The sequence below is a fragment of the Pristis pectinata genome, chromosome 3, assembly GCF_009764475.1.
Source record: "Pristis pectinata isolate sPriPec2 chromosome 3, sPriPec2.1.pri, whole genome shotgun sequence".
Classification (NCBI taxonomy): Eukaryota; Metazoa; Chordata; class Chondrichthyes; order Rhinopristiformes; family Pristidae; genus Pristis; species Pristis pectinata.
This window is the reverse complement of record NC_067407.1, coordinates 123,717,360-123,731,233: the sequence shown is the minus strand read 5'-3', so window position 1 is coordinate 123,731,233 and position 13,874 is coordinate 123,717,360. Positions and strand designations below refer to the sequence as shown.

At 41.1% G+C, this 13,874-nt stretch overlaps 1 protein-coding gene across 1 annotated transcript in view; it reads left to right on the top strand.

The window, feature by feature from the left end:
• The window catches only part of fmn2b (formin 2b), a 370,539-nt gene that overhangs the window by 247,382 nt on the left and 109,283 nt on the right, over positions 1-13,874 (top strand). The window contains 1 exon segment of the mRNA XM_052012981.1: positions 2,860-2,952. Coding sequence (XP_051868941.1) covers positions 2,860-2,952 — 93 coding nt within the window.

Genomic DNA, 13,874 nt, shown 5'->3' with positions numbered 1-13,874 from the left:
TAGTTTCCTTGAAAGGCTGAATTAATCTTCTAACTTCAAAAGTATGTATTCTCTGCCCATTTACAATTTAGGCCTGGGAGAGCAGTCTATTGTATGCTGTGGAATGAATGTTGGAACAGAGAATAAATCTCGGGTACAGGGATATCCCAGCAACTGAGATTAAGCAGATTGGCATTTTATGTCAGAGTACTTCTGACTAGGACAGTGGGGTCTGTGCCCTCTATTTACTCGTCTTTATTGTCCTTTGTACTGTAGTGCACTGTGTATTTGCAATATCACAGTTGTTGTGAGAGGGGGTTGGACCTCTGGAGAAATTTGTGGTTGTACTTGTGGAAATTACTGAAGATGTTACTATTGCAAGTTCCTTGAAGGGCTTTTCCAAAATGAGTCCTGGAGTATGTTAAGTTACATTCTAAAGGTTTTGCATAACTACAGCATGCAGGACCTTCATGGAGCATGGTAGGACCTGTTGATATATTTCTGTCATTGGCATATGGCATGAAAAGTCACCAACTTGAATGTGCAGTCTGTCATCTATTCAATGGCCACCTATTATGCCAGTTGGAGAGATGAGATGCCTTCCCCCGCTGATCTTACTAGGATGAGATCTGTGGTTTGTGCCTGCTGTTCACCACCACACTTTGAACAGAAGATCATTTGAATATCCTCCCTTTTTGGAGCTGGTGGTCATGTTGTCTGTGGCAGATTCCATTGAAGGATGTCCACTGTCTCTGAGGGAGGAGAAAGCCACGAATCTTCACTGTGGGGTCAGTGATGCAACATTGTTCCCCTATTGGATGTGTCCCACAGTTCCTTCCATCCAGGTTGGATGTTAATTGCCATTTACCAGAAGAGCTGACATTACATTAAAAACCACTGTGGTAGTTTTGCCGAGTTCTTGAGATGGTGAGGTTGGTGTTCCCTGTCTTACAGAGCACATTGGAAGTTCAGTGAAAAACAGATGGTGTGATGTATTCCAGTAGGTACCAAAAGGCCCCAGTCACCATCCACGTAGTGGCACTTTGCTGCAAGAATATGAACCACAGCGAGATTCTGCAGTAGTTTACAAGAGCCAGTGCTACACAATGGAGCCTTCTGGCTGTTCACCCTCACGTAGCTCAAGCAAGTTGCCATACCGTTTTCATCCGAGTTGTTTTTATTTTTTTTTGGCTGGATCTAGTTAGAGGCTGGTATCTATCTGGGATAATACTTTGCCATTGAAAGTGGGGTTCGTAGTTGAGTTGCCTTCCTCAGAAGGAAACTTCAAATTCCTTTTCAGCATCCTTGAACATGGACCCTATAGTCCTAGTTGCGTTTTGCCTGAGGCAGCGGGTGCAGAAATAATGCAGGAGGTGCGCGTTGCTTGTGATTGTCCTGCCTGCTTTCCTCCAGTATTGATGACGTGTCAGCAGTTGCAATGTCTTTGGCATGCAAGCTCATCCAAATTCACACTTGGCCTCATGGTGGGACACCTGGTGGTGGCAACGATCCAAGAATCAACAAACTTTCAAAGGTTCCAATGGAGTGGGTGGATGTGGAGCATAAGCAAATTACCAGAAAAGGTGTAGCTTGACCTTGGGAATGTGAGAGAGGATATTTTTGTGTTTAATACCTAGATCTGCTTTCCAATTAGAACATTGGGTATTGATAATTGATATCCACACTGGTTTCCTGTTTAGTAAACCCACAAAATGATCAAATGAAATGAATCTCAATTGGAACTTTTACAGCAACTCGTCTTCTGTTTGACATAATATGTCTCACTTCTTAACCAAAGTACCAATGACTAATGGGCATGGATGCATTCAAATGATTAAACTGTAGATCCTCTGGCTGTGTGCAGCTCCATTAACCCTTCATGCGTTGCACAACTCTTCTCCACTCTTCTTACTAAAGTGTAGACCCACTGGGTGCAATGCAGCATAAAAGGTGTACTTGCATTTGCAGAAGGCACCAAAGTATTTGCTGCCTGCGAATGATACACGGAATTATTTGAACAGGTTTGTGAATTTGGAATATTTCACTTGCAGTTGCTGCCTGCACCTGATGAAATTGATGGATTTAATCTCGAGAAAAAAATTGTGCTGCTTTTTTGCAATTATGTATCTTTGGAGATGTAAACTGGGTGGAAGATGAAGTGAACTATTTTAATTAGGTTATTAATATTCAAGTGATGGTTTTTTTTTCTTGGATATGTTGAGTAGCTGTGCTTCAAGAGATGTGTGCCCAAACGTAAGCCAAAACTTACCTTTCAAAGTCATCTGAAAATTGTGTAAAAACAAAAAAAAACCACATGAGGAAAAGTGAATAAGCAACCCCATTTACAGGAATTCACTAAAGAGTGGCAGGCTTGTCATTGACTAACTCACTGCTTTGATGACTGAAATCAGAAGTTGCTCGCCGTATCTTAAAAGTGAATTAAGCTGATGGCTCTCATTCATAAGTTTCATGTTACAAACTAATCGGGTTGCATAATTTTCATTTTAATAGCCATTTTATTTGCAATTTCTACACTGAAACTAGATTAAGAAAAATGCCTTTATGTGAAGAGTCACACATTTCTGCTTAATGTCTATGGCACTGCAGCTAATGAATTTATCAGGTCACTGCTGGCAAGCAAATCAAGAAACGTTCTGAAGAAATATTCTCAAATGCATTTGTCTTGTGAAGCTAAAACTAGTAATTATTTTCTATTTCCCTCCATATCCCCCAGGCCCTAAATGTCATCTCTGTAGGTTAGGTTTTTAAAAGAGAAAGGGTTTTCTGATTTCTGTCTTCCATTTCAAAGTATGAAGCAAGAGTCATGACATTGAGTTAATAGACATTAAGGGTTTTATTTTTCCACTTTTCTTGTTGCAGTTTGCGAGACAGAAATGGAAAAAGTCTGCCGCCTTTCACCAGAAGAACATCTACAGCCTTTTAAAGATAAAATGGAAGAATTCATTAATCAAGGTAAATGGAGTAGAGTTCAGACCTTTTTATAAATAAAAGACTAGGTAAGTGATATTATGTATTTTAACCATGACAATATTTGTTTTGGCATGAGGCATTGCCAAGGAGCATAATTAATCAGTGTCACAAATACATTACAAACGTATAGGCAGCCTGAGGAGAGGTTCTTGGGATGCTTCAACAAAAATATTGATATCTGAACCTCAAATTGCTTTCTTTATACTAAAAATAAGTACTTTTTTAGCTCTCTTCAACAATGAGGCAATAAAGACGTTTAAAACTTATGTGAGCCAATTAATCATAAGAGCACTTTTTCAATGATCCTTGTCGGTGGTTTGGGAACAGATTTTTTTTTCCCTCCTCCATATTTATCTCTTACAAAGACACTGAATTCCTTGTTTTATTTAGCAAAATAGCTCGAGATGACAAGTTGGCCATTTAAGGAGAATGATTCAATCCTCCATGCATGTTTCCAAGGCTGCAGAAACATGGATCCAGCAGAGCAGGCAATCTAAGCCCCAAAGCCCAAGGCAACTCTTTTGGTGTTTAAAATGAGTTAACTTACTGTGCTCTTTGAATTTGAGGGCCTAAAAATTTTCAAATGATGATTTTTTTGTTAAGTCTCATTATAATTGGTGGATAAATTGTACATCAGAGCAAAGAGAAGTGTTGTAGGTCTGCAGTTTGAAATACGTACAAATTAATTAGCATGTGTACTTTAACTGTAGACAGTGCCTTCCATGGTATGCAGCTAAGTGGGTTCTAAGGACAAGCTTGCATACTCCTTTAATCCAATATTTGGCGTCTGCGATGATAACTGTCCGAAGGATTTAAAGTTTCTACATTTGTTAAAATATGCTGGCAGTATGGGGACTCTGTTATAATCTTGTCAGACTATTACACTGGTGAACCTGCTAATTGCAGCTATTTTCAGGAATTTGATTTCCATTGCATTTGCTTGCTTGCTTTTTCAGCACATGAGCTTAAGAAGTACATGGCCATTTTCTCTTTCCAAGCATAGAAATTTTATTAGCTAACTTTTTGAATGTCTCATTCAGAAGCTCAGTGTAATTGCAGTGAGCAATTAACTTTGCGTCTGAAATTCAAAAGAATAAAAATAAATTCAAAAGAATAAAAATAAAGTCTCACAAAGAACTCATACTGCAAGGTTGGTAGTCGCATTGCATGAGTAGGTCCTGAAAGGGAAAGTGTCCATTTGGTAAATTGGTTTATTATTGTCACATGTACCAAGGTACAGTGAAAAATATTGTTCTGTATGCCATCCCTACAGATCATTTCATCACAGTACATGGAGATAGTCCAAAGGAAAAGCAATAGCAGAATGCAGGATACTGTGTCACAGTTACAGGGAAAGTACAGTGCAGGCAGACAATAAGGTGCAAGGCCATGATGAGGTAGATTGTGAGGTCAAGTCCGTTTTATCAGATTAGGGAACCATTCAAGAGTCTTCTAACAGCGGGATAGAAGCTGTCTTTGAGCCTTGTGGTTTATGCTTCCAGGCTTTTGTATCTTCTGCATGATGGGAGGGGGAGAAGAGAGAATGTTTGGGGTGGGTGGGGTCCTTGATGGCCGCTTTACTGAGGCAGCGAGAAGTGTAGACAGATTTTATGGAGAGGAGGCTGTTTATCGTTAAGTGCTGAGCGGTGTCCACAACTCTCTGCAGTTTCTTGCAGATTCGGGCTGAGCAGTTGCCATACCAAGCTGTGATGCATCCGGATAGGATGCTTCTGTGGTGCCACTGATTTAAAAAAAATTGGTGAGGGTCAATTTAAACTGTAGAAGAATATCAAGCAAGTTTTTGGTACATTCCTACTTGAACCTGCCAATTTAGGGCCTTAAAGCATTAAAATAAAAATGATATCTTCAGAGCAAAGTTACATTTTAGTTTTTTTATTTTTTGTTGAATTTTAATTTATGGTATTTATTTTAAATTAGAATTCATCATTTGAAACAGGTCCAGAATTAAACTTCATGGACTTTAATGTATTTGTGGTTTGATTTCACTTGTTAATTTAAGCACCCAATCTACCTTAACGTAACCGCATGTACCATTGTAGGCAAATGGCATGCCGGCACCTCTCTACTTGTGTATTGGGGTGTGAAGGCAATGTAGCCATGAGTCATTAATGGACGGTTTGTAATGTGAGAGTAAAAGGTTACCTTTGATCAGTGAAGGTGCGCCACCATTAAAAACTTTTCTCCCCAGAAATAGAACACCCTTGTTTTGTAGGCAATTGATTGCTCCAAAAATCAATTTAGTGTCGTGAGAAATAATGTGTAGTTGTTAAACAGACTTGCGTTTTGGTCTGTCCTTTTCAGCACTCAAAAAAGTTATAATATTATTTGCTGTGGATATTGACTTTAAAACCACAATGTCTCAACTTATTTCATTTTTAAACACATTTTTCCAAAGCCCCAAGACAGTAAAGATTGTTTACCTTCAGAGCTGTCCATCAACCTTATGGGTGTGTGACTGGGATCACAGGCTGCTGTCAGACTGGTGCCTATAGTCCTAGTCTCGCTGCCATGCCTGAGTGATGGCCGCAAAAGTAAACAAATATAGCAAACTTTTGAATTACTATGGCTCAGTAGCCAAGAGGAATTGGGAGTCTTTTCTTAACCTTAGCTGGTGGGGGAATAAAAATATTTTGAAAGTGCTTTAGAATTAAACTTTTAAAACAAAACAATGGACCGATGCAGTTTCAGGCTGTAGTCGGCCCCCTTTGGCTAATATGGAGTTGTAGGCTTCCTGTCAGCCTCTTCTTAGATATTTAGCACGTGCCTACTTGAACGAAATGTTTCATTAACCACTTTAAAGTCTTGCACTGGCCAATAACCTTGTGGTTCAGCAGGGCTATTGAATGCATACCAATCAAGCCTTTAGCTTAATGTTGTGATGATTCAGGTATGCACAAAGTTGAAAGTGGATGGGATAAATTTATTCTATCAAATACATTAGTTTAATCGATGTACTGTGGTTCACCATCAGGTGCTGCTGAGTGTTTAAATTTTAAAATCGATATGCTACATTCTTTGCGATACAGTTGCTATCTTGATTTTGAGCCATTTGTTTTTGAACTTTGCTTTACATTTCTAACTCGGCAGGATAGAAGAATGTTTCCTTGTATTTTATTTGTAAATTGCCTTGATCCATGCCTTCTGGTTATCGATCATTCAGCCATTGGACAAAATTTCTCTTAAAAACTTCTCATTGTAAATATTAATATTAAATCTCTACTTTGATCCCATGGAGAATTACACCAGCTTTTTCAGACTATCCATATAATTGTGACCTCTTGTTTTTGGAACCATTCTAGTAAATGTCTTCTGAACCCACTTGAAAGCGCATACATCCTTGCCGAAGGGAGGAGTCCAAATTGGACACACCATTCGATCTGGGGTCAAATTATTGCTTTGAAATCCATTAAGGTTTTATATTTGTTTGAGAGGGGGAAAATCGCATTTACATATCATCTTACAAAACCCTTTCAGGATGTCCCAAAATACAATGCAAGCAATGAAATACTGGGAACTGGATTCACTGGTCATGCACAGTCTTGGAGAAGTCTACTGTTGACGGTAGCTTCTTTGTTTTATGATCTTTATATGGAATGATTTCTCAGTCTATCAGACCCCATGCTTGAGGCATTTCGTAAAAAAAATTATAGCTTTTAGTATTTATTGAATTACTTGACAGGAGGGTGCTTAGATATTATTCAAAGAGCTTGATCAAAATTGAATCAGATTTATTATTACTGACATGACATGAAATACAAAATGATTGAAGTTCGCCACATTAAATCCTCTGGATTAAAATAATGTCTGAACCAGACAATTTCCTTCAGTACAGTCATAAAAGGCTAGGCTAAATTCTCAGTTGATGGTTGTGAAAGATTTTATTCAGGCTTCAGATATCTGCCAAGGTATTAAGGATCAAGGGACGTATCCAAGGAAGTATAAGCAGACTTTATAATATTGAAATAATTGTCTGCTTAAAACAGTAGCCTTGATTGTGTGCTCAGCAGGAGAAGCTTTATAATCTGAAATAAATGGCTGTGTCTTGGGAGGGGGGGGGGGGTCGGGAGGGAAATATGAACATTTTTGTATGGGGATGGGTGGGTTAATAACAATCAGCTGGAGGAACTCAGCGGATCGAGCAGCATCTGTGGGTGGTGAAAGGAGTTGTCTACATTTCGGGTTGTAACCCTGCATCAGGACTCCTCTCCAATCTCAGTATATTATGTCTCCATAATGTATTCAACTGTCACATCCAACCAAAGTGGACCGAGAGGTCAATTAGTGTCTTGCTCTTCTAATGCCACATTGACAGGAGATGAAGGTAATGCACTTGATCCTTGAAACGGCATAACCATGTTCTTTTAAAGTTGGTATGGACGACTTTTCATTTTTTGATGAGGCCAGCACATATTGCACATGGAGACTTGAGACTGCAGATACTGGAATCTGGAGCAACAATCTGCTGGAGCAACTCAATGAGTTGAGTAGCATCTGTGTGTGTTTTGGGGGGTGGTGGGGACGGTGATGGGGAGAAGGGAAAGAATTGACAGTGTTTCGGGTCTAAACTCTGCAGCAACACGGAGAGGGGAGATAGCCAGTGTTAGGGGGGAGAGGAAGTGGTGAGACAGGAGCCCAAGGTGATTGGTGGACTGAGGTGGGGTGAAGGATGATGGGCATATCGAGACAGGTAGGGGAGGGGATCATAACACATCTTTAGCTATCCTCAGAAGTTGGTGGCGGGCTGCTGTCATGATTTCCTTCACTAAATGAAATCAGTGAAGCAGTTTTTAATGGTAGATCAGCTGTTTTAAATTGAGTTAATTAACTTAATTTGAACTTGTTCTTGAGCAGACCTCCTGGATTACCAATCCATTAACATAAACACCCTGCCACCGAACTTGCTTTTATTTTCCAATGTTCAATTTCTGCTGGGAGTTAGCACCCTGGGTCCCATCATTCACTGTGTACATTCAAAAGCATAACTGCTTCTACAATGTACAAACTGTAGTGCAGGTCTTTCACAAGCAAATTAGTGGTTCTCCTGAAACTATTGAGAATATTTCATTCATTTGAGTTAGCCAGACCTCAAAAACTAGCTAATTTATAACTGCTGTCCTCATGCAGGGCTTTGTACTTTTGGTCAGCGACAAGAGCTCCATTCTGTAAATGTGAAGCTGGCTCAATACTCAATGAATTACAGGTCGCCATCTCTGCTTGGAGCTTTGCTATGCTATCTTTCTAATTGTGAAGCAAAGAAAAAAGAATTTGAAGCAATTGGAAGTATATCCTCAGAAAATGGATTCCAAATAATTCTGCTAAAACGTGTCTACATTTAGCACTCATTTCGAATTTGGTCCCTCACAAAAACGATATGAATTTAACCAAAATTCAGACTGGAATGGTGTTTGAATTCGTCAGACCCAGCAAAAATGTTAAAATGGGACCTGTGCATTTTCCCATGGGAGCTCATCCAATTTTGCACATCTCTGTAACGTTCAAAGAAGGGCATCAACGCTTCAAGGCAGATTTCCTGAGGTTGCCACACAGAAACAATGCACACACTGGTAGTCCTGGAAAAGAGACAGGCTGCATGGGAGAGGGGAGATCTCTCCCACGCTCACTTGGAGACGTGCAGGTCAAGGAGAGAGACACTAGCTGGGAGGTGGCTACACTAGTCTCCCCCAGCAGTGACAATCCCCAGCAGTGGGGAACATAAGAACTTTCATGATCTCGCATACCAATCATGACATCATGATCTGCGTACCAAAGTTTGCATCTGCAAAGTGGTGATTCTCAAAGAAATATTTGTTAGGCAGAGGTCTGAACTTAAGTGAGGCACCATTCATGAGGAAGTGCAGAGATGTTTCAGCAAACCATTAAAGTAACTGAAGCCAGGACTCGCTCATTTGTTGCATTGAGTGCCGATGGGCTGGCACAGTAAGATATGAGGGGTTTCTGTGCGTCATCCAGACTCACCGAGCTGGTGTTAAGTTTTATGGTGTTCACTACATTTGTATTGGGGAGCTTTACTTTTCAGTCTTCATCTGAAAACTCTCTGTTGGGGTGACCTTTATCCAGTGCAGCCAGTACTTATCCACTTTGCTGGGAGATGCTGCACAGGGTTGTCACCCTAGTAGCTGCCTTTATTCTCCTGCTGCCGTCCAAGCAGTGCATTATGGACCCTGAGTTCTGGACATCTTTGTTCTTCCTCTGGCGGAGGTGGGAGCGGACGTTTGATTCTGCGACGGAATATAGACTGATGGAATGAAAACATGGCGAGTGGAGTTCAATGTGGGGAAGTGTGAGATTGTGCACTTGAGTAAGAGGAATCAAAAGATGCATTATTATCTGAAGGGGGAGAGAGTGCAAATGAGTGAAGTTCGGAGGGATCTTGGAGTTCTCATGCATGAATTGCATTAAATTAGCAAGCAGGTCCAACAAATAAGATATCTTTATTAGTCACAAGTACATCGAAATGCACAGTGAAATGCATCTTTTGCGTCGAGTGTTCAGGGGGCAGCCCGCAAGTGTCGCCACACTTCCGGCACCAACATAGCATGCCCACAACTTCCTAACCCGTACGTCTTTGGAATGTGGGAGGAAACCGGAGCACCCGGAGGAAACCCACGCAGATGCAGGGAGAACGTACAAACTCTTCACAGACGGTGGCTGGAATTGAACCCGGGTCGCCGGTGCTGTAATAGCATTACACTGACCACTACACTGACGTGCCTGCCCTAAGCAAACAGCATGTTGGCCTTTATTGCAAAGGGGTTAGAGCTTAAGAACAGGGAGGTTTTGTTACATTTGTACAGGGTGTTGGTGAGGCCACGCCTGGAATAGTGTGCACAGTTTGATCCCTTTATTGGGGAAAAGAAGGATATAGTAGTACTGGAGGCAGTCCAAAGGACTTTCGTCAGGATAATTCCTGGGATGAAAGGATTGTCCTACCAAGACAGGCTAAGCAGCTTGGATTTGTATTCCTTAGAGTTTAGTCAAAGGAGAGTTGACTTAAGGAATCCTTAGGGAGTATGAGGGACAGATGTTGAATTGTTTCCACCTGTGGGAGGGTCTTGAACAAGGGAACATGGCTACAAAATAAGGGGGCTGTCATTTAAAACTGAGGTGTGTAGAAATTTCTTTGAGGGGAGTAAATCTGGAATTGTCTTCCCCGAGGATGGTGGAGGTCAGATTATTAGATATGTTTAAGGTGGAGATAGATAAATAGTTGAAAGTTTGAGGAATTGACAGTTATGAGGAACTAGTGCAGGGGGAGTTGAGACCAGAATAGATCAGTCATGATCTTTTTGAATGGCGGGGCAGATTTGATGGGCCGAGGGGCCCACTGCTCCTATTTTCTTGTCATCTTGTATCTTTGTGTTCCTGCTGTCAACCATTGGCAAATAATGTGCAGCGTGCAGTGATGAGGTCAACACATGCACTTGGTGGGCACTGCAAGTCACCACAGTCTAATTTTTCCAAAATCAAAGGAATTTTGTTTTGGTGGTCCACAATATGTTGACGGTGTACAGTGTGCATGCTGATGATAAGTTAATAAGGGGATCCTCAGTTGCATACAAGATAAGATATCTTTATTAGTCATGTGTACATTGGAACACACAGTGAAATGCATCTTTTGCGTAGTGTGTTCTGGGGCAGCCCACAAGTGTCGCCACGCTTCCGGCGCCAACATAGCATGCCCACAACTTCCTTACCCGTACGTCTCTGGAGTGTGGGAGGAAACCCATGCAAACATGGAGAGAACATACAAATTGAACCCGGGTCGCTGGCGCTTTAATAGCGTTGCGCTGACCGCTATACTATCGTGCCTGCCTGCACTTGAGGGAAGCTAGCAATGCTGGAAAACCCCAGTCCCATGACGCAATCTAATCCTTGCTGATATCAAAGCAGATGAAATGTTTTTTTCATGAATAGAGTACCTGGTGAGCTCCTTGATGTAGTAGTGGGCAGCAAGTTGGAAGACAACTGATATCTGCTGGGGCAACTTGGAAGAATCCTTCTGGTGAGGGTATTGAGATTCCACATGAACCACAGAAAGCAGAGCAGGTGCGAGTGTGTAGCTGAAGGTCCTTCCGAGGAATTTGGGGGAAAGAGATGAACCTGTGGAGGTGTCACACAATGGCACAGTTGTCGCTGTTGCTGCCCTGTGGCTGCAGAGGTCTAGGTTCCATCCTGACCTCTGGTGCTGTCTGTATGGAGTTTGTACATTCTCCCTTTGACTGTTTGGGCTTCCTCAGGCTCTTCCATTTCCCTCCCGCATGGCAAAGACGTGATGGCTGGTCCGCTAATCAGCCACTGTAAATTTCCCCTTGGTGTTGATAGGTGACGGGGGAATCGGGATTTGATGAGCCTGTGAGAGAATAGGTAAAGGAATTGGGACTGATGGGGTTGCTCTGAGAACTGGCAAAGACTGGATGGACTTTGTTATGAAATATGAATGCATTTTTAATCAGAAAATGCCAGGTGGGATGCGGTGACACTGGGAAAAAGAACTGAACCAGTGGGTATTTCTTTTTCTCCTGACCGTCAGTGGAGTTCTCAGCTTCATCACTGTGCATCTCGGGAGCTGAATGCTGGAATAAGAAACGTGCTGCTTGTTTTAGCATACTCAATGGGCTTTGGAAGATGGAATTGCCTGCAATCACTTCTGAAGGATTCCAATCATATTTCCCAATGTCAGGCAAAGGTCCCTTTTCAATGTTCTTTTAAAAAAAAACTTAACACACTGCCATGATGTGCTCCTAAATGTAGTGATGTTCATGGCGCAGAGTTTCTGCCCTATTATATCGGTAAGGCAGAAATGTGCATTGCGAAATAAGTCATTTGTTGCACACATGATACTAGGAAGAGGTCAGATCTGTTCCTGTGAGTATCATATGGAAGTATCCAGTCCAATTTTGCAGCTAATGTTATTTCACTGGAAATGAACTCTGATACTTTCAGCAAGTAAAATTGAAATCGGCTTGCATGGCACCTTAACTAAAAGGATACCAGACAGTCTGACTTTCGAAACCTGTTGAAATGGGGTGGGGCACATTCCTTTCATTCATTTTGTGCCCATTCTGTAATAGCTGTTACTTCCTTCTTTTCTAACCATCTTCATTCTCTGACCTCTTTTTATAAAAGGTCTATCAGTTAGAGGTGAAGTCTGTGTCAGTTGTGCTTTTTTTTTCTGAACAAGGATCCAGTGTTAATCAGTTTTGTTTTTTTAATAATTCCTTCAAATGCTCATTCAATCTGCTGGCCAACTTGGCTACTTATCTACCTCCACTCTGCTCCCTGTGGTCTGTTTTTTATAAATTAACTGCCAATATGTTGTCAGCAGTTGCTTAAAACTATAGTAAAATCTTCTTCAAGAACTTGGAAAGATGTTTGAAGGTTTGTAGTCTGCTGATTGCTTTGCCGTGTGGTATGTTTCCTTCATCCAACTTATTTTTGACCAAGATTATAAGACAGCCAAAATGTTTTCCATCGTCTTTTGAGACTTCTAATACTTGTGTAACATAACGATGCAAAATCTCGAGCAATCAGCAATTTCCCGATTTCCCAGTGGTAAGTTTAGTCTTAAATGGCAAACAATTATGTCTGAATTTATTAGCTGATGTTATTTGACTGTATATCACTGGTAACTACCTATCTGAACTATGGACATTGTGTGTCACCTAGTTGAACAAGTTATTGGAATTTGCCACTTTCTGTTGAAATGTCTGATATTTCAGCCATTTGGCACAAAGCTGATTGAATGAAAAATATTGAAACCAGCAATAACATTTTTATTCCTGGCATTTTGTTGTTCATCTCTGTGTCAGTGAAATGTGTGAAACCCTGTTTATCTCCGTTCCATCAAAACTGAATACTAAAACACTGCGCAAATGCTGAACAGGACTGTAAACGTTGCAAACTTCCCTCTCTCGCCCACTGCCCCAACCTTATTAATAAAATCATCATGCACATAATTACCACTACATACTTAGAAAGAAAAGACTTGTTTATGTGGCACTCTGAGCAATAGCAGGACCTCAAAGTGGTTTACAGCCAATGTAGTGGTTGAAGTGAGAGCATGATTGTAAAGTAGGAAACCCAACAGCCTGTTTGAACACAGCAAGCTCTCTCATCTGGGGCTATGATGAAATGGCCAGCTGATTTCATTGTGATTTTCATTGAGGGATAGTCTTGGTGATAATTTCCACAGGGAGTAATTAATCTGGGCATTTTCATGCTTGGAGCAACTGACAAGACTGTGTGGGCTATTTGGCCCTGTATCCCTGCTCATCTGTTTAATCTCAGAGCTACTTTCCTGCATTTAATCTCCATTTTTTTTTATTCCTTTAATATCTCAAAAATCAATCAACCCGTCTCTTGAATACAGAGTGACTCTACTCTTGGTAGGGAATTACAAAAATTCGCTACACACTTGGAGAATGTTTCTTTGTAGTTTGGTCCTGATTGTCTGACCCCTTATTCTGATTGTCTGACCCCTTATTCTGATTGTCTGACCACTGACTCTGGATCCCAGCCAGGGGAAACATCATCCCTGTATCTACCCTGCCAAGCCCCGTAAGATTTTTTTCTGTTGTTTTACTTCACAAGAAATGCACATCTGTAACAAGCTGCTTCCTGACAACTTTCTGCCATCAACATAGAATGTTCAATTTTTGCTTCTATTTTCTGTGGCCGGGCAAAGTCGTGAGCTTGGAAGGCTAACTCCAAGCTTCCTGTTTGGGCAATGCATACTCTTGTAGATGTGGCTGCACGTTTGCCCTCTTTGTAGCCTGATGTATTGCCATGAAAATGAGCAAAAAAGTTTCAATGATGTTGGTTAAGTGATGAAACATGGGTTGATGCTCGGGTGTTTTCATCCT